Source organism: Lontra canadensis, unplaced genomic scaffold (assembly GCF_010015895.1).
Source record: "Lontra canadensis isolate GAN:19392208 unplaced genomic scaffold, GSC_riverotter_1.0 scaffold96, whole genome shotgun sequence".
Classification (NCBI taxonomy): Eukaryota; Metazoa; Chordata; class Mammalia; order Carnivora; family Mustelidae; genus Lontra; species Lontra canadensis.
This window is the reverse complement of record NW_022631090.1, coordinates 506,133-528,152: the sequence shown is the minus strand read 5'-3', so window position 1 is coordinate 528,152 and position 22,020 is coordinate 506,133. Positions and strand designations below refer to the sequence as shown.

General features: G+C 34.5%; 1 protein-coding gene across 2 annotated transcripts in view; it reads right to left on the bottom strand.

Moving 5' to 3' along the window:
* TBC1D8B (TBC1 domain family member 8B) overlaps nucleotides 1-22,020 on the bottom strand; it is a 56,548-nt gene that overhangs the window by 28,266 nt on the left and 6,262 nt on the right. The window contains exons 2-7 of one of the 2 annotated variants that reach the window (XM_032837076.1): nucleotides 11,044-11,154; nucleotides 8,592-8,710; nucleotides 7,859-8,084; nucleotides 6,948-7,188; nucleotides 4,072-4,279; nucleotides 3,072-3,239 (exon numbers count right to left, since the gene is read on the bottom strand). In XM_032837076.1, the coding sequence (XP_032692967.1) occupies nucleotides 3,072-3,239; nucleotides 4,072-4,279; nucleotides 6,948-7,188; nucleotides 7,859-8,084; nucleotides 8,592-8,710; nucleotides 11,044-11,154 (1,073 nt within the window). The remainder of the gene's footprint in view (nucleotides 1-3,071; nucleotides 3,240-4,071; nucleotides 4,280-6,947; nucleotides 7,189-7,858; nucleotides 8,085-8,591; nucleotides 8,711-11,043; nucleotides 11,155-22,020) is intronic. The other variant, XM_032837077.1, reaches the window with a different exon arrangement.

Sequence of the window (22,020 nt, the reverse complement as noted above, 5' to 3'; positions counted from 1 at the left end):
TTGTTAAAATGTCTTTTTTACCCAAAGCAATCTACACATTTAATGCAATCCCTATAAAAATTCCAACAGCAATTTTTTACAGACCTAGAACAAACAATCCTAAAATGTGTATGGAAACACAAAAGACTTCAAAAAGCCAAAGCAATCTTGAAAAGGAAAAAACTGAAAGTATCATAATTCTAGATTCCAAGTGATATTACTAAGTGGTAGTAATTAAGACAGCACGGTACTGGTATAGACACACAGATCAATGGAATATAATGGAAAACCCAGACATAAACCCACAATTATAGAGTCAATTAATCTTCAACAATAGAGGAATGAATATCCAATGAGAAAAAGTCTCTTCAACGAATGGTGGAAAACAGGGTGGCCACATGCAAAAGAATGAAACTGGACCACTTTCTTACACCATACACAAAAATAAACTTAAAATGGATTAAAGATCTAAATGTGAGACCTGAATCCATAAAAAATAATTGAAGAGAGTATAGCAGTAATATCTCTCACATCAGCTGTAGCAACATTTTTATAGATATGCCTCCTGAGGAGAGGGAAACAAAAGCAAAAATAAACTTTTGGGACTGCATCAAAATAACAATTTTCTGCACAGTGAAGGAAATAATAAAACTAAACGGCAACCTACTGAATGGCAGAAGATCTTTGCAAATGACATATCTGACAAAGAGTTAGTATCCAAAATATAGAGAACTAAAACAACTCAATACCCACAAAACAAATAATGCAACTTAAAAATAGGCAGAAGACATGAACAGACATTTCTCCAAAGACATCCAGATGGCCAACAGACACATGAAAAGATGCTCAACTTCAGTCATCATCAGGGAAACGCAAATCAAAACTATAATGAGGTATCAGATACCTCACATGTGTTAGAATGGTTACAATCAACAACACAAGATACAGTGTTCGCAAGGATGTTCAGGAAAAAGGCACCCTCTTGCACTGTTGGTGGGAATACAAACTAGAGCAGCCACTCTGGAAAACAGTATAGAGGTTCCTCAAAAAGTTAAAAATACAACTATCCTACCGTCCAATAATCACACTACTGGGTATTTACACAAAAAATACAAAACCGCTAATTCAAATGGATACATGCACCTCTATATTTATTGCAGCATTATTTATAATAGCCAAACTATAGAAGCAGCCCAAGTGTCCATGAATAGGTACATGGATAAAGAAGGTATATAAATATTATATATGTAATAATTCATTATATGAAATAATATATGAATCATTATATAAGTATGTTATATATACTACATATGAATATATGTATATGTATTGTGTATGAATATATGTATATGTGAATAATATGAAATATTTCATATAATGTAGTATTAAATATATATTATATATAATATATAAAATATATAATGAAGTATGTGAAATATATATATGATGAAATATTATTCAGCCATAAAAATGAATGAAACCTTGCCATTTGCAACAACATGGATAGAGCTAGAAAGTATAATGAGAAGCAAAGTAAGTCAGCCAGAGAAAGACAAATACCACATGATCTCACTCATAACGTGGAATTTAAGGCAAAAACAAATAAGCAAAGGAAAAAAGGAAAGAGAGAGAGAAACTAAAAAACAGACTCTTGGCAACAGAGAACAAATTGATGGTTACCAGAGAGGAGGTAGATGGTAGATGGGGCAAAAAGGAAATGGGGATTAAAGAGTACACTTAAAAAAACATTTCCTAGCAAACCAGTATACTGACTGGTATTTTCTAAATACTCTTACTAAAACCTCTAAAAATGGGTAAGAGAAACCAGAAAACCTTAGAACTCTGGTATACATCTGAAAAGATGATAAACTCATTTTGAAACAAAATCCTTTCTTTACCATTGATCATACCCAACTACTAGAGACATCTGAGAGTTTTGGGGGGGAAATTCCAGTTCTTTGGGTATAAGAGACACAGATAGATTGAAGGAGAAAGAAAGAGAAGCAGAGCATTAAATCTAACACAGGGAATGAATCTGGAGTGGAATAGGACAGGAAAAAAGTGATATAACCAAGAATATGGAAGCACTGTGAGAGAAACTACCAGGACTACAGGTTTTACCTGTGTCCTCAACATCAAACTAAGGAATATCCTGGGCACACACCTGAGGAGAATGAAAGATTATAAAGTTGGGGCATGAAAATTCTTGATGGTTAACTTGATTCTGGGTCTGGAACTGAGACATATGTATTTTTTAATTACATGTTTTCATTGTTTTTCCATTATCAAAGAAAAAGCTAGTCTTATCAATACTGCACTATAACTGACGTAGCTTAATATTTTTAGTTTCTACTCTGGAGAGGTAAAAGCCACTGTAATCCTATCTAAATAAAATAAAATAGCCAGTAAAGCCAATGTTGATTTTTTCCTTTGAATTCCTAATTAAAACACAATAGTTATAATGTGATAAGTTTTATCAATCTATTAAAACATGAGTTTCCTAGGCACTGAAAATGAAAATTAATTTGAATTGAAAGTATTTACATTTCCATAGAGGACTCACTAAACATCAAAATCAGTCTCTTAACCACCCTTTGCCAAGATTTGCCTTCTCCAATATTTTACTAGTCAATAGCTTTGCCACTATTTTGCTGTGGGATATATTATGTAAGTAAGGCTAAGCTACTCGATATTAAATAAAAGATATTGAGTGGTTTAAAATTGCTGTCTCTCTACAGCAGTCAGAGGAGAGTCTTTTTTAAGGCCTTACTGAATTCTCAAATAGTCTGAGTTATTAAAAGCCATATTACATGAAAGTATAAGATGTGTATAACTGAAATACTGCAGATATATAGTCAAGAAAGATCAGATGATAATAACTTTTAAAATATAGTTCCTAAAGAAGGATAAAGTTCTTAATTCTCACTTCTGCTTTAAAAGGTGACTTAGAGAATGTAATTTCTTTGGTTTTAGTCTTTTAAAAAAATAAACCTAAGCATGAATAGAAAAAGTACTCTGAGTTCCTTTGGAAAGAATGGAGCACATGAAAGAATTTTTTTTTGAAAAAAATGATTTGATTGCTATATAATTACCTCTGTGCTAATATCGTGATACTGACTTGAAGCTGCCCCACACTTGAGTCTGAGTTTTGTCACCAGCTGCTCAAAATCTTTAACTTCACTGAAGCGAAAAGCCGTTTTTCCTTTGATGCTAATGATGACAGATTTGCTGGAATCATTTGGCTTATCTATAGCTAAGACCTGGGGGGTGAAAACATAAATGAATCACATTCTCCCTTGTTGCTAACGCTTTCAGGCAAAATATGTTTTAGCTTAATCTTTTGTGGTTAAAGTTTTGATCCATGGTATGACTTATTAAGAAATAGACTTTGTGTACTAGCTGCACCAATGACACAAGTAAACTCAGTGAAAGTTATTTCACTTCTCAAGAAAAACGCTTAATTAACATGTAGCCTTAAAAAATGACAAGATAAATGTAAAAATTCAGCGCTACAATGCTGACAATCCATTTCTAACCTACATAAAAGCTATCAATTATATTCTTTTTGACCATGTGTTATCAAATACAATAGTCTAAGTATTGATGTCATAAATGTCTGGGCGATCATGTTCCATCTCGAGTCATCCTGAACCCTTATCTGATTTGTAAATTTTTAATTTTTTTCTATTCTCACTTTTAATGAAAGCTATAATGCTCTTATCCTAGTATTCTTATCCTAAAGAATAATACTGAACTTAAAAAATGAATATTGGGGCACCTGGATGGCTCAGTTGGTTAAGCATTTGACTCTTGATTTTGGCTCAGGTCTCAGGGTTGTGAGATCAAGCCCTGCATGGGGCTTCACACTGAGTGTGGAGCCTGCTTGAGATTCTCTCTCTCCCTCTGCCCCTCCTTCCTCCCTCCCAACCTGCTTGTTTTATGTTCTCTGTCTCAGAAAAAAAATTATTCTTTAAAAATTACTAAAAGGGTGGTGCATATAGAGTTTTCAATAATTTATAGTTAAGTGATATTTTATTCTTTGAAAGGTAGGATTTTCAAACTAAAATTGCTATATAACCAAATCTGTATTACCTCTCGTAATGGAATGATTACACTATGTTGATTGCCATCCTGGCTAGCAAAGCAGATATAGTTTTCTGAGATACACATTTTTCCATGAGTATTAAAGTGGCTGAATGGTACCCATAAGAAACATTCATGTACTTCTTTCAAAGTCTCTTCTTTGGGGAGCCTAAAAAAAGCACTGAACTGCTCACTGTGGGCTCGATTTTCCAAACCTCTGCAGAAAAGAAAAAAGAGGGTTCAAATGATGACTTCTAAAGAGCACACATACCCATATTGGTTAATTGAAATGTACTTTAAAGCAGAAAGATTACATACTACATGCTATGTTTTTCAACAAATTATGTAATGGAAGAAACACATGGATTCATAACAAATACATTTTCTTTGTTCCCTTTTCGAATTTTGTTTTATTACTAAATACAATGCACAAAAGTTAGAGATGATGTAGGACTTTAAACCATCTGTTAAGGAGTGATTTGCTGGAAGATTATTGCTATATTATTGTACATTCATAATATGTGAATATAGCTAAAACCAGTATTGGCAAACAACTTCTATATGTGGTTATCAGATAATCAAGAGTCACCCAATTCAAACAAAATAAAAATGAAAAATAAAAAAGGAAGAGAAAAATTAAAAATGAAAATTTACGGGATCAAAATTTAGACAAGAAGAAAAAATATATAAAAATAGTATTAAAATTAAGTGAAACAAACATTTAAATGAAAGTTTAAAGAAATTCACACTAGCAGCAAAATTAAAAACATTGCTTGCACAGTACTGGGCACCGGATAGGTGTCAAGAAATAAAGATGACTTGTTAACTGATATATAAATATATGAATAAAAACCAATTACTTAAAATAGTATAATTTTTCTAGAGGCAGTAAACACTTGTGTTAAGCAGCAATGCCATCTGGGGTAGTAAGTAAATTATGCAAGTTCTAACACAAAGCAAACAAAGTTAAAACCATATTCATCCTTCCAGCATATATTATTTGAATATGTGGTATTTCATCATGTCTTTCAAAAGAATTCTGGTTAGCAAAAAACCACATTAATTTTACCTCACTTAAGTTATAATTTGGTGGGTTAGTATTATTTTAAAAGCTGAGGACTGCTTATATAAATGAAAAGATGTCCATGATATATTATTTTAAGGTGGGGAGAAAAGGAGACTGTGGAATAATATGTGATGTTTAGTCCCAATCATGTTTTTTGCAAATACTTTTTAATTAATGCATTAAAAAGCCTGGAAGGATATACACCAAACTTAACCATTGCTAATGTGTTTCTATACTATTTAAGTTATAGAAGAAATACATATTTGTAAAAATAATAAGCTAATAAAGATACTCAATTTTAGAAAAAAGTCATTTGGAGTCTAAGTCTAAATAAGCTATTGTTCTTTTTAACTTACTGGTAAAAAGGATTTAGATATATATGATTTTCAATAGGCTCTCTTAAAAATACACATAGACAAAAGTGGATTTCCTATGTCATTTAAATACAGACTTGGTAATGAATGACTCATTGATAGATGGCTTTTTAGAGGATATTCTAAGGGAAATAAAATGGCTAAAAAGTTTATGTTTGTGGTGGCCAATCAAGGAACAAACTACAAAAACGAAGGCTCAACTATAATATAACATAAACTGAATTCCTAATCCTCACAGAGTTCTATTTATAAATGATGCACACTGGGACCTTTAAAAAATTCACCTTGCTGATCTACTTTCCACAAAAGCAGACACACTCACAAAGAAGTCCTTATGTATACATTTTTTAGAAATGGTTAGAAATAGGCAAATAGAACAACTATATCCAGTTAGGGCTATGTAGTAATCACACAACCCTCTAGGTCACTTGTTCTCTATCCATAGGACTGCTGCTTAGGTTCCTCTCAGTTTCTCATACAGTCTATAGCCTCATGCTCCTTGCCAGAAGAATCTGCATTCACTAGCTATTTCTAGATCCTCTCTTCTCTCCCTCTCCTTTGGCATGCTTATTTCAGTCAACTGTTCTGAGTGTTGAGCAGTATGAAAGGGCTCTGGTCAGTTTCAGCAAACCAAATATAGTGGCAAAAAGCTATCAGAGATACTTCTCATGCAGGCATTAATAATGATTAACATTTATCTAGTGTTTTATATTTTACTAAGTGTTCTCACATGTTACATTGTTCACTCCTTACAAGTGCTCTGTGAGGTAGAAATGATACATGAGGATACTAAGGTCCTGAGAGATAATGACTTGTCCAAGTGTTGTTATACTCTTATTATAAATAATGCCCATGCTCCACTGACTCCACTAACTTACCTCTTCATAAAAAATTATGCTGTCTAGGGGCACCTGGGTGGCTCAGTTGGTTAAGTGGCCAACTCTCCATTTCAGCTCAGGTCATGATCTCAGGGTTGGGAAGTCAGGCTCTGCACTCAGTATGGAGCCTGCTTGTCCCTCTCCCTGCCCCTTCCCCCCATACATAAATAAAATCTTTTTAAAAAATGATGCAGTCTATGAATTATGTTTAAAAGTAAACAATACATTTTACAATATCAGATCTGAAACTGTTTAGACTACTCATAGAGAAATGTATACTAACCATGAATATAAAAATCTCTGTATTTCTAAAAGCACTCCAGGGCAAATCCTACTGGGATTTTGATAAATAATTTTCAAACCTAACTTCTACCACTTCATAAGATTAAACTTTATGGAGGGAATACTATTTGTGAAATGCATATGATTAAACTAAAAAAATACCCCACACATCAGTGATTAAGACCAAAGAAAGATTATCATATAACATAGAACTTTTAATGATAAACAATGTTACGATTATTTGGTAAAACAATACTTAAAAAGTGTTAATCAAGCTTTGACTACCTCTTGGTGATTTGTAGAGGATCATCAAGGATTGGGTCATTAGCAAAAGTTTCCTTATCAAAAAGTCTCTTTATAGCATAGTTTGCCAGCTGTTCCATAAGAAGGTATGTTTCATTAATATGCAAAAACATTGAAAAGTAGTGATTCTCCCCTTGGGAACACACATGAATACTCTCTGTTAGTATAACATTTGAAGTCTTTTCAAGTTTTGAGACTGCATCCCAGGAGATAATGAGTTTTACTGCAAAAAAGAATTATAAGCAGATATGATTAAGTTTTTCAATATTGATTAATGCTTACCAATCAGGTCTTTTAAAATAGTTAACCACTTGAAAAATGCTACAAACAACTAAAATACTTTAGACTTCAAGGTTAGTTAAAATTCTGAAGCATAAACATGAACATATAATAGTTGGTGATTCTAGGAACAGATACAATTTAAAAAAAATTATTCTGATTTTATATTTGAATCTGTTACTTTACATATTTGCATAATCACTGTTGTAAAAGCTGTATGTATGCTCTGAACATTACTGTCTGATTCTTCTTTACAACGGTTGGGCCATTAGATACTATGGCTACTATGCTTATACTGTATTTCTAAAACAAGGATTAAAACATGAATTGCAGAGAGTCGAGAGTTTAGAACAAGACAAAGAAAGCAACTATATGCCAGGTCACCATCATTATTTAATATTCATTCACTTCTCACAATATGCAAGGCATTCTATATATACTTTCAGTAGCTCCTATGTTAAGGATTCTTTCTCTAGATGAAGTGAACTTTTTAATGTACAGTTTAATTACTCTTAATATCAATCCTATTGCTTTATATACAATCTAACAATACTACAGAGTTGACAGGTCAGTCAGCAAGTTCAAAGTCATGATAAGCAACAGAAACCACTTACTTTCTGATCCCAACAGAAAAGAATAGAAGCTCAGAAAGTTGGTGCTAAGATAGAGCCAACCCTGACAAGGAACCCGTCCTTTCCAATAACTGCATGAGTAATAAGTCACTAACTTCTCCTGCTCTGGTAAACCAAAACATTTTTCAAATTTCAAAAGGGCTTCTCGAAATTTCTCAGGATCATCTTCTTTTGCAAAAGAATGTTTTCCCTCTTCAGCAATCAATCCCTAAAGGAGGCAAAATAATTTTTTTAAAAATTAATTATTACCTACTAATAAAAACACATTTTATGTATTTAAAAAGTTCACTGAATACAACTGTGTATGTAAACGCTTCTCTTAGGACAGAGGTGAGCAAATTTTCTTTAATTTGGTAATTGGGCTTTTTCTAATGCCTCACAAGGAGCTACTACAAATATGGGTGCTATTTTTTTTTTTTTGGTGCTGAAACTCAGGATTGAAGCTGCTAAATATTTTTTGAGTGAAGGATTCATCCAGACTCCAAACTCAAGAAATACTGAAATGAAAATATCCTTAAGAGCACTCACAAGGGTACCAAAAACTAATTACTGACTTTATAATTTCCTTTAGCACTGATTCTGACATTCCTATGTGTATTTCTGCCAATCCTGAAAGGTGTCAGTAAAACAATGACCTTCCCACATGGCCTTTGATCCTAGAATAAGAGGTTCAAAGATTTTTGCATTCCATCTACAAAATATATCCATCACTTACTCTTATCTTTCCTTGTACAAAATTAGTAATATCTTCATTTGAATCAAACACAGATAAGGTCTTCATGATATTTTGTTCCAACCAATCCCAATGTTTGGTTATTTCCTCTCTGTTGGCTCCTGATTAATAATGAAAGAGAATAAAAGACTCAAGGGAAACGCCACAACAAAACTGCTCTTGATATTTAGAAGTTCAGTTTAAAAAGAAATAAAATTATATTTGCTTGTTTTCAGAAATGATAATCATAAAAGAATAAATATATTAATTACATTTATTCTCCACTTCATCTGTATATGTAGGGATAAATACTATTTTTTATTAGAAACAAAAGACTTAAATATTTAATGAAAGGGGAAAAAGTAAATAAAACTCATGAGAAAAGATATAAAATTCTGAAAACAAGATGCCAGTAACTGGTGCCTACAGCAACCAATACCTTTCAAGAGAATATACAGAGTGCCAGAACATAAATATATAATTTAATCCATATCCTTCAAAAAGTACAGTCAGTACTGTCCCTATAATCTGTGTGACTGCAAACAGCATCCACATCACAGTACTATGTACACTGTATAAAAAATATGGATTTCTACTGTGGCAACTCTACTCATCTTAGAAGGTGAAGCTATTGTTCAGTCACCCTTTTCATTAAAAGCCCTAGTTAACCTAAAGAAGTTTTGTCAAAGAGGTTAGAAACCCTGTAGCAAGTAAATCCACGTGACTGCCGGATCAGTGTTAGGTAGGTAGCTTGTCGAGGGTCAAATATTACAGTTAGCTCTGGGTTGCTTTGGCTTAAAGAACGTAACATGTTTAAGATCTTAAAGCATTTAAGATCTTCCCAGCATTGTGGATTATAAAAGATCTTTAAGATCTTTTTTCCTTTAAGATAGCCTTTAAGATACCTTTAAGATCTCCCCCAGCACTGTGGATTATAAAAATCTCATTCAAAAGGAACATCTTGGCTCCTTGGTATGTTTTATGATACATGGAAGTGATATATTAACTGAAACTGCAGAACTGCCTAGTTCTTATAATCCAGTTAGAAACTGTATTCATGTTACTAATGTCACAATACCAAGTCCAATAACTTTCTTTAATGAATAACAAAAGTCATGGGAAAATTTTAAGCCTTTATTTTGGTTCTTTAGGTACAAGGAAGTTGGTAATTATTATATTTCTTCAAGTTGGTAATTATTGTATTTCTGCATCATCTTATATTGGGGGAATAAGTTATGTAATGATCCCCCCTCTTTAAAGTAGAATGGATATTTTTCCCTGAATAATTTCTACCAACCAGATTTAGATGAGGTTACAAATGTCTCATAATGTCGTCTTCATTTAGTTTAAAGGTTTTTGTTTGTTTGTTTTTTATTTGACAGACGGAGATCACAAGTAGGCAGAGAGGCAAGCAGAGAGAGAGGAAGGGAAACAGGCTCCCTGCTGAGCAGAGAGCCCGATATGGGGCTCGATCCCAGGACCCTGGAATCATGACCCGAGTAGAAGGCAGAGGCTTTAACCCACTGAGCCACCCAGGTGCCCCATCGTCTTCATTTAGTTTAAATGGCATTCAATTTAAGAAAGCCAAAAGAAAACACTCACTGGCAATGCTTAAGTAAATATATAGGGAGATGCAAAAGATAAGCCCCATCTTTAAAAATTCATGGTATGCTGTATGTTCACACATATGAACAATCCAGGAATTTACATGCTTTTTTTTTAAGTGTATCTATCTACTTGAGAAGAGAGGGGAAGATGAAAGAAAGAGAAAAAGGCAGTCTTTCAACATGAAAAAGGCCAGAAATCAGGGATTTAATTTAAACCAACATTATAATGGCATCATAAGAGAAGTAAACTGTCATTGTGGGTTTTAAAAAAAATTTTGAGTTGTTTTATTAGGAAGAACATCCTAATTCATTTTCTTTCTACTATGTATATAAATGTAGATCTGAAGTACATCAGCATAAATGAGAATGTAGCATTACCAGTAAAACATCTCTTTTATTTCAAGGATATAATGCCTTGTGTGAGAAAGTAGACGTGTAACTAAAAATGTTTCAATTTTTCAGACTTCTACTTTTTTAGGGGACAATCTTTAGTTTTGGGCTTGATTCTCCTAATCTGAGTTATTACAGATGAAATGTGAGGATTTCTCATCTTCTCAGCAGTTGGTGAAGCAAATGTAAGTTGAGGAAAGGAATCCTATAGCAGTAGTGTTGACCAAAATTTGGTGGAACACATGCTTCAGGTCCTTCACACTAATGGATTTAAAAAAACTTGAAATAATCTGTAATCCTTCTTTCCTAAACAATTAGATATCTGGCTATTCTCTCAATGTAGAGTTACATATTTAACTCCTTTCTAAATCAAAACTGGGGAGTATAAAGACATGTAAATATTCAATTTCTTAGTATGCTTATTTGTTTGGATTACACATTTTAAAAATTGTACTCACCACATGCAATTGACAGGTAAACTTGAGAATCTGGTGTCTGGTGTAGGATGCGAAATGGAGCAACTTTAGCAGTAGAGTCTAAAACTGAATCAAGAGTCCCAACTAGGAGTCCTGTTGTAATAAAGAGACCGTTAAAATAAAGATTTTACAAAACATAAAGCCAATATCACTTCATCTGAAAACAACTCATGGATTAATCTTTTTAAAAATTTCTAGCCCAGAGTTTTCCTTATAAAGATTTTCTTAAAGAAAAAATATATTCAGGATAAAGAGATTAATGTGCTCCAATACGAGTAGTGCTTGAGAAAATTATCTTTCAATAAAAAAAGTCAGGTTCAATTGTATGAATCTCACTGTATATTTACAGCACTTATATATATCCTTTATAAGGTTGTATATATAGCAGAAAAGAATGTAGATTCTTGTACCAGAGATTTCCTGGGTTTGAATACTGGCTCTGTCACTTGTGCCAAATTGAACCAGCTGTACTTACCTTTTCTTCATCTTCATTTGTAATACAAGGGGGTTAAAATAGACCTTACCACAAACGGTTGCTGTAAAGATGAAATGAGCTATTATTACATATAAAAATTAGAACAATGTTTACCATATAGTAAAGCACTCAATGTTAACAAATACTATAATTATATAAGAAAATCTTGGGTGTTTAAACAAGATAAAACCTTGACTAACTAAAGTGTATAGGAAGGGGATTTTCTTTTTTAACAATTTTCAATTCCTCAATTCAGAATTCAAGGCTTTTGATCAATTAGTTCCAATGCAATTATCAGATTATATTTCCTACTCTTCCCTTGAAAAAAGTTTGGTGCTTTAATAATTAACTAATTTAATTTCTTTGTTAAGAATCTTTGCTAAGCAATTCTCTTTTTACCTATGCATGCTAATGTAAGTCTTCTAGTTCAGTCCATAACCCAAATTCTACATTTTCCTCAAGACCTACTTCCCACATAAAATCTTTAGTGGCAACACCAAGCAATAATGCCTTCTCTTTTTCCTGATTACTTTGAACACTTAAAGTCTATACCATACAACCTAGCATTTTGATTATTAGGCTAGTTATTAAAACTATTTTCTAAATGTTTCATGTATATGAATCTAGTCTCCTTATCTAGATTATTAGTTCTCGGAGGACAATAATCACGTCTCCTATTTCTGGGTTTGTACCCCATCTACCTTTCAACATGTTGCTAGGCACAACAGGAGCAAAGTTTCAATGGGATGACTGAAATATATAAAACTACCTTCCTTTGATTGCTTGAGTGTTGGTGTTGTTTTATAAGGCATTTCTCTTTAATTTAGCATAGAGATTTGAGAAAAAATTTAAACCAATTACAAAATAGGCTTTTGGCTATTTTCCTATCTTTACTCACTTAAAAGGAATTAAGATTACAAGCAAGCTTTGAATGAGAATATAGGTAGGTTGGCAGTTGTGTGGTAGGAAGTTATAATGAGCATTGAGGGAGGAGGTAAATTAGAAGATTAGGTGGTAGAATAGAAATACAAAGAGAAATCTGGCTCAGCTGAAAGGAAAGGTTAAGAGAGTGAATGTAAGAAATCAGTAAAAAATAAAAACAGGGGTCACAAATGCAGCCTAATATCAATTAGCAATCTGACAGAGGGTTTCGTGGATTTTTTTTTAAAGATTTTATTTATTTATTTGACAGACAGAGATCACAGGTAGGCAGAGAGGCGGGCAGAGAGAGAGAAAGGGAAGCAGGCTCCCTCGATCCCAGGATCCTGGGATCATGACCTGAGCTGAAGGCAGAGGCTTTAACCCACTGAGCCACCCAGGCACCCCTGACAGAGGGTTTTGATAGTGGAAGTAAAGTATCAAGATTTTGGCAATGGCAACATGTACAGATTACAGAGAAAAAAAGTGATCTGATATGAAAAATGTTCTGGTATGAATGGAAGAATTTAAGAAATAGAAATAAGAAAATCCAGATAACATTATTAAATAGTAGGTACTGGGGAAGAGAGAATGGGAATGAGGAGGAGAGACAGAGGAGGTGATTATATTTCAACTAATAATGATGGAATTCCTGGAGGGTTTAGAGATAAAAGAAAAAAAATAATTCTATCACTTTCAGCATGAAAAAGGGACTGTGAAAAATTGGATTTGGCTAAAAGATGAAGGATAAAGAAAGAAAAGTAGAACTAAACATTGCAGATAGCCTCTTCAGAGCAATGTGATTGAAATTATTCAAGAAATGCAAAAAAAAAAAAAAAAAAAAAGGAGACTGTTCTCAGTTTGAAGACCAGAAAGGGAAAATATTCAGAAGAAAGATAAAAGAATAGAAAGAAGAACCAAAAGAGGTAACTCTCTTCAAAATCAAGTGTATGAATGTCTGTGTATATAAATATACATATAACAACTTGACAACATTGTCAAAATAAAGGAATTATAACTTTAAATAAAAGCACTTATTATCAAACTCAACACCCAAAAAACAAATAATCCAATCAAGAAATGGGCAGAGGACAAGAACAGACATTTCTGCAAAGAAGACATCCAGATGGCCAACAGACACATGAAAAAAATGCTCCACATCACTCAACATCAAGGAAATACAAATCAAAACCACAATGAGATACCACCTCACACCAGTCAGAATGGCTAAAATTAGCAAGTCAGGAAATGACAGATGCTGGCAAGGATGCGGAGAAAGGGGAAACCTCCTACACTGTTCGTGGGAATGCAAGCTGGTGCAGCCACTCTGGAAAACAGCATGGAGGTTCCTCAAAAAGTTGAAAATAGAGCTACCCTACGACCCAGCAATCGCACTACTGGGTATTTACCTTAAAGATACAAATGTAGTGATCTGAAGGGGCACGTGCACCTGAATGTCTATAACAGCAATGTCCACAATAGCCAAACTATGGAAAGAACCTAGATGTCCATCTACAGATGAATGGATAAAGAAGATGTGGTATATATATACAATGGAATACTATGCAGCCATCAAAAGAAATGAAATCTTGCCATTTGTGATGACGTGGATGGAACTAGAGGGTATTATGTTTAGCAAAATAAGTCAATCAGAGAAAGACAACTAGCATATGATCTCCCTGATATGAGGAAGTTGAGATACAACGTGGGGGGTGGGGGGGTAGGAAAAGAATAAATGAAACAAGATGGGATCAGAAGGGAGACAAACCATAAGAGACTCTTAATCTCACAAAACAAACTGAGGGTTGCTGGGTGTAGGGGGGTAGGGAGAGGGTGGTGGGGTTATGGACATTGGGGAAGGTATGTGCTATGGTGAGTGCTGTGAAGCGTGCAAACCTGGCAGTTCACAGACCTGTACCCCTGGGGATAATAATACATTATGTTAATTAAAATTTTTTTTAAAAAGCACTTATTAGGGGCACCTGGGTGGCTCAGTGGGTTAAAGCCTCTGCCTTCAGCTCAGGTCATGATCCCAGGGTCCTGGGATCGAGCCCCGCATCAGGCTCTCTGCTGGGCAGGGAGTCTGCTTCCCTTCCTCTCTCTGCCTGCCTCTCTGCCTACTTGTGGTCCCTGTCTGTCAAATAAATAAATAAAAATCTTTTTTTTTAAAGCACTTATTAAACAGCATTGTTTTAGTTGCTGGATTTGCCTCCCAAGAATTTAAATTCTAAAAATTTCAAAAAATTTTTTCAAATTTATAAGGAAAATCATTTATTTTGCCTTTACCACATTTTATTTTAAGATCTCATTTATTTTTGCGAGAGAGAGAGAGAGCGCACGCGCACAAGCAAGGGGAGAGTCAGAGCGGGAGAAGCAGACTCCCCGCTGAGCAGGGAGCCGCAGGTGAGGCTTGATTTCATGACTCTGAGATCTGAGATCATGACCTGAGCTAAAAGCAGACACTTAACTGAGCCACCCAGGCACCACTGCCTTTACCACATGTTAAGTAAAACTAGCTTAAATTCTATTGCCTTACTTACATACACTAGAAAAATAGTATTAGAACAGGAGAAAGAGCAAAATGGTTAAAAAAAAAAAGTATGGCTCAGCTGAAAAATAATGGTGGGAGAGTGGATGTGTGAGGAGGCAGAAAAGAAAGGAGAGGCCATGGATAATCATTCCTGAGTAACGTAATAATAACAATTAGTTCTATGCTAGAAAGAGACTGGGGACAAAGTAGTCAAAATCACTGACAAGAAAGGTCATTTTTTAGCACCAGCAGCAGCAGAAATGTGTTCACGAGATTATAAGTGCCTTACACTATGTAGAAAGGAAATTGTTCAGTTTTTGTAAGTACATTAAATCAGCCAGTTAGTATAAGGCTATACGACAAATAATTTGGGACCTAGTGCTAGAATATATTTCCAGTAATTTGGGGAACTCTTCTAGCTCATTAAACTATAATCATCATCAAGTCCTTGCAAGTCATTCAGGAATTAACATGTGCCAATGTCTGGGTTGTAAGAGTACAAGAAAACAAGCAGATAACTTTGGGTTGCTTTTCTGTGTACATAGAGGTTTATTATCTGACAGCCTGGGCACCCAAGGTCATCAATCAGCTTATACATGGGAATTTCTGTAGCTATAGTAAATTGAGAAGAGAATGGACACTGTCATCTATATGACAGAACAAGATATTAAAAATTATAAAGAAGTTCATGGGCGCCTGGGTGGCTCAGTGGGTTAAAGCCTCTGCCTTCAGCTCAGGTCATGATCCCAGGGTCCTGGGATCGAGCCCCACATCGGGCTCTCTGCTCAGCGGAGAGCCTGCTTCCTCCTCTCTCTCTCTCTCTCTCTCTCTCTCTCTCTCTCTCTCTGCCTGCCTCTCTGCTTACTTGTGATCTCTGTCTGTCAAATAAATAAATAAAATCCTTAAAAAAAATCTTTAAAAAAAAATTATAAAGAAGTTCAAATCATCCTTTGAATGTCTACATTGAGTAAGGTACCAATGCTCTAGAGCCTGGTAATGTCTATGGGGTTTTTGGTAGCATCCAGCCATACAAATAACACCAAACCTCTTAAGGATATACACCATCACAATACTGTTTATTGAATGGCATAGGAAGATCACAAAAACACAAGGTTCCACCATTTTAAAAAAATAGGCCATTTGCAGGTAATGATTATTGCTCATGAACCAATTCTTTTTAGCTAGATAGAGATAAAGCACAACTGAGCTGAAAAATACCCTAACAGGTCATGTAGTCCAACCTCTAGCATATTCTATAGTATCTCTGATAAAAAGCCTGGCTTATTCCTTTATAACTCCAGAAAGTTTACTTTTCCCCAGGTAGACTATTGCTTTGGTGGGATTTTCTATTAGTTGGAAAGTCCCTAAACACTACATCAAAAACTTATGGTGTACTATATGCTGGCTGACTAAACACAATAAAAAATTGGAAAGTCCTTTCTAAAATATGAAAGGATTTATATATCCAAATGTTACAGTCAAGGCTAACTTCAAGGGCTTGTAACCTGTCCAAAGGGCTCCATGCTCAGAAGGGCCCCTGCTTAGTTTAATTCTCTGCTGTCACTGTCTTGAAATTCTTAATTTTTGAACAAAGAGTTCTGAATTTTCATTTTGCACTGGGCCCCACAAATAAGGTAGGTGATCCTAGTTATAGTGGTTATCTCTAGGCAGAGGGATGATGGGTGATCATCATTTTTTAATACCTATACATATTGTTGCAAACTTTTACAATGAACATTTTTTGTCTTTAAGATAAAAAAATAAAGCTACTTCTTACACACTTTTTAAATAAGAAAAAAGGAGGTTTTTCTTAGAAAAAATAAAATACTATTTCCTGGGTAGCATTTGTGACCATGCAAAACATACTCTTTATTGAACACGATGGGTCTTCAAATATTATGATTATTTTATAATTATTCTGTCTTCCTTGCTTATTCTTCTCTTCTCCTAACTTAAAATATTCCTAGTTTTTTTTCAATTGTTTGTTGTATGAGATTGTCTGGTATGTGAGATTTTTCTTCTATCATTCTCTTAACATACCTATTTGTCAAAGTCTCTTATAAAATGTGGCACTCAAATCTGAATGTCAGATATGGTCTGAATAAAGGCAGGTTTTTTATATTGTGGGCTCCAAGTTTCTATTAACGTAGTATAAGATCATACTACCTTTTTAAGCCATTAGATCACATTACATGTGATAAGCCATTACATCACATTATATTAAACCTGTTATTAACTATTCTACTTCAATCTATTTCACAAATACAAGTACCAACCTAGGTATTCTCTGTCCTGTACAGAAAAAAAAACAACACCTAAATGCAGTTTACACTTATCCATGTTAAATTTTATCCCACTGATGTCAACCGAGCATTCTAACTTGCCCAGATATTTCTGAATCTTGATTTTATTTTCTATGACAGTGATTCTCAACTGAAACTTCAAATTTGAATCATTTGGAGTTTTTGAAACTATTCAAGCTCAAGTTTCGAAACTACTAAAGCCCAGACATTCTAATGTAATTTATTTGGGATATGGTGTGGGTGTTCTATTTTTTTTCCCTTAACTCTGTATTATTAAATTTTTCAAATGTAAAAAAAATATAGAGGAAATAATATATTGACACTTTTTTGTGCCCATCACCTAATTTCAATAATTATGAACATTTCATCTATCTTCTGTCATTTATCCCTCCTGGAGTCATTTAGTTTGTTTTAAAAGGCTCTCAGTTGAATATAAGATGCAGCCAGTGTTGAGATAACTGATCTATGGTGTTAACTGTCCTTTTCAATTTTTTTTTAAAGATCTTATTTATTTATTTATTTGACAGAAGGAGACACAGCGAAAGAGAGGACACAAGCAGGAGGAGTGGGAGAGTGAGAAGCAGGTTTCCTGCAGAGCAGGGAGCCAGAAGCAGGACTCATCCCAAGACCAGGGGATCATGACCTGAGCCAAAGGCAGATGCTTAACGACTGAGCCACCCAGGCGCCCTGTCCCTTTTAAGTTTTAGACATTTGCAAACTTGATAAATTTTTAATTGTTTAAATTGTTTATTTTTTTTATTATGTTCAGTTAGCCAACATATAGTCTATCATTAGTTTTTGGGGTAGTGTTCAACGATTCATTACTTGTGTATAAAATTTTTTAAAAGATTTATTTATTTATTTTGGGGGAGAGAGAGAGAGAGAAAGAGAGAGCAAGCGGGGGGAGGGGCGGACAGAGAGAGAATCCTAAAGCAGACTCTCCACTGAGCGTTTTGGGGGACATGGAGGCTAAATCCCAGGACCCCAAGATCATGACCAGAGCTCAAATCAAGAGCTAGCCACTGGACCAAATGAGCCACCCAGGCACCCCAAACATTTCTTTTTTGTATTACGTCAATGATAACGACAAACAGGTAGGATCCCAAGAGATGAGTGTTGGAGAGGCTGTTAAAACAGCCACAGCTGGAAGATGGTTCTCATTATCTATGTACTAATTTCAGACACTTCAGTTTGACAAGTGTCTCTTTCTGCTTGCAAACTAGATTGAGAGCACTGTGTAAGGCAACACTGCTCTAGTTGCAGAAGAGTCATTTAAATGAACTTCTAAATTACAACCAAGATTTTATTTCAATTCTACATAAAACGTGTGATTATAAATTTTGGCCATAGAAATGACTGCTAGAACTTTATAGTGGATTCTGTATCTTGTCATAAATTGCCATGTTTTCAAAGTCAAACAACTACACCTTTACTGAATTTTTTATAATCTCAACTTCATTAAATGTTAATGAACAAACTAATTAGTAAACTGCCAACACACTTAGTAGAAAATACATTCCAAGAAGAGAAAGTAGTGTTCTCAGTGGAGGTTATGGGTATAGTTTATTCTATTGCTTTTGCTACCAGAACTAAGCCCTTAAAACAGGACTGTGAATGCTTATTTTAGAATAATCCAATAGCCACAGTTGGCATTTTCAAAGCTGCCAACTTTACACTGAGAGCTTTGGAAAACAGTTAATAAAAATAACTCTTCTTTGTCTTGTTTTCCCTCTCCCTGCATTCTTTTAAAGACATTTACTTGAAAACTCAATATACAAATGATACAGCACTTTAAAAACATTATTTAGAGGACCTAAAGCTGACCCTAATCTTGGTTAGTATAAAATGAGAGGACAACTAATACAATGATTAAAAAAAAAATCAACAAATGTGATTGTTTTAAAACTTCACTTCTTTATACTAGAGCAAGGGAGAAAAAAAAAACAAGACCATTTAGACTGGAGTTGAAAGAACAGTGGGGACAAAAAAACAACAAATGTTTAATTCTCAAGTACCTTTAATTCTCTGTCTCAGGTTTTCCTATTCTACAGATGAGGGCATTCCTTTTTTTTTTTTTTAATTTATTTTCAGCGTAACAGTATTCATTGTTTTTGCACCACACCCAGTGCTCCATGCAATCTGTGCCCTCTCCAATACCCACCACCTGGATCCCCCAACCTCCCAGCCCCTGCCCCTTCAAAACCCTCAGATTGTTTTTCAGAGTCCATAGTCTCTCATGGTTCACATCCCCTTCCAATTTCCCTCAACTCCCTTCTCCTCTCTAACTCCCCTTGTCCTCCATGCTATTTGTTATGCTCCACAAATAAGTGAAACCATATGATAATTGCCTCTCTCTGCTTGACTTATTTCACTCAGCATAATCTCTTCCAGTCCTGTCCATGTTGCTACAAAAGTTGGGTATTCATCCCTTCTGATGGAGCCATACATAATACTCCATCATAGATATGGACCGTATCTTCTTTATCCATTCATCCGTTGAAGGGCATCTTGGTTCTTTCCACAGTTTGGCGACCGTGGCCATTGCTGCTATAAACATTGGGGTACAGATGGCCCTTCTTTTCACTACATCTGTATCTTTGGGGTAAATACCCAGAGGGCATTCCTTTTAACAACCTTTTCTAGTTGCTCAGGGCATTATTTCTTGAGTCTTATATTTCCAACCACAAATAAATCAATCTGGAATACTTGCTGTGTTCCCAATGACTGCCTTTTTTTTTTTTTTTTGCTTTTACACTATCATATAATTTGTTGTGCTTAGAGCGTTCTCCTCATTTCTCTATCATTCCACATCCCAGATTTTATTAGTTTCCATATTTGGCTGATTTAATTAAAAAACAAACAGAAACTGCTTTTTGACAAAATGCTTTTCAGATGTCAGATTGGAATTCTGCCACCAGAATACCACCTATTGTTATTAATCACTGCTTTTAGGAATCCTTGTATTATTTAACAGGACATCTGATAAGCATACTTCACACCAGAACTGGCCTTGGAAAATTGTGTTGGGGGTTTCAAATAACCCTCATTCATGACTTTAATGAATGACCAAAATCAGGCAGATATCATTACTGACTACCCCAGTAATGATATATTTGCTGGTATACTTGGTTATTATCTGTCCCACTAAATTATGAATTCTGTGATGGTAGAATTTCTGTTTTATTCACTATATTTGTATACCCAACACCCAGGACAGTAACTAGCTACTACTCCATTTTTCTGTTTCTCTTCACAGCAAAATTCCTAGAAAGAATTATATATATGTTCACTCTGCCTCCAAGTATCCACTTGGCTTCATATGCTCTAGTCCCTCTGGTCTCTGCTATTAGGTCATCTTAAAGAGACCTTCCTAGACCAAATTTATCTAAAATACCAACCTCCTCCCCTATCACTATAGCTTATTTTATATTTCTTCATATGGCTTATTACCACTAGCCATGTATTGTTTGTTTGCCTACCTCAACTAGAACGTTAGCCCCATGAGAATAAGGATTTTGTTTTGCTCACTTGCTATTATCTCAAGCACCTAAAACAGTGCTTGGTTTTTAGAAAGCACTTGGTAAGTATCTGTTAAATGGATGTATCCTCTACAACCACCTATGGAATTTATTCTTACCTTTTGTGCTTATATAGCAGCAGCAAAAGGTGGAAAACTGGGCAGATTTTCTAAGGTAAATGTAATATAAAATACATGTCATAGTTGTACTCCAACAGGGTAAACATTATACTGCCATTTATTTTATTATTAGTTTTTATTTTATTTATTATTTATTTATTATTTATTTAATTAATTTATCTATTTATTATTAGTTTTGGGCAGCTTACTTTACATCCACAGTCCTTCCACAACTGCAACTGTCCACGAGAAGCATGGGTTTTCACCAGCTGAATCATTCCTATTCAAGTATCATGTTTTGAAAACTATAACTAATGTGACTCAAGTTATACGTATTCTTCAGTATCACTCAGTAAGACAAGTGCTGTTTTATCTGTAGAAGTACTGTTGGAGAATTCCACGTTTTGGGCAATCATAGATCAAAATGAAATGTTGCTGTGATATTTTATTCTACTACATGTATACCATTTTGGTTATAAATAATAAATGCATAATCACTATTATAACAAAATTATTGAATAACTATCAGTGTTTTACTTTCATAGTGGAATCGTTGCAGATTGAACATATTCAATGTTACTACTCCAAATCAATTTCTATATACAACATGGGAAAAGCAAATACAGGGAAAAGAATATAAATATAGATGCTCCTTTGGCCCTACAGAAAATGGCACTCCATTAGTGGATAAATGAATATCAGATGTTTATATAATTGCTCACAAGTTTTAAAACTCATTTGACTCTCAGAACAGTGCTATGAGGTAGGGAAGACAAGTTCTGTTCCCATTTTACAGATGAGGAAACAAAGCCTTTATAAAACAATTACAGGTCAATAGAGACATAAAAATATTAAAGAATAAGGGAAAACAAAGGTAGTGGGGTTAATGAGGCAAGTGCAGTCAATGAACTCAGTGGTGTATTGATGTATTTATGGATGTTGGCTTGTAGCTGACTTATTAAAAAAAGAATCCCATAGGGTAACCCCTGGGAGGGCAAAGTACACCATGCTCTGTTCCCTCCCTGGAACATTTTGATCCATGTGAAATCAAGTAAAAAATTACTTTTAAAGATCTCTTTAAATGAGAAAGGTCAGC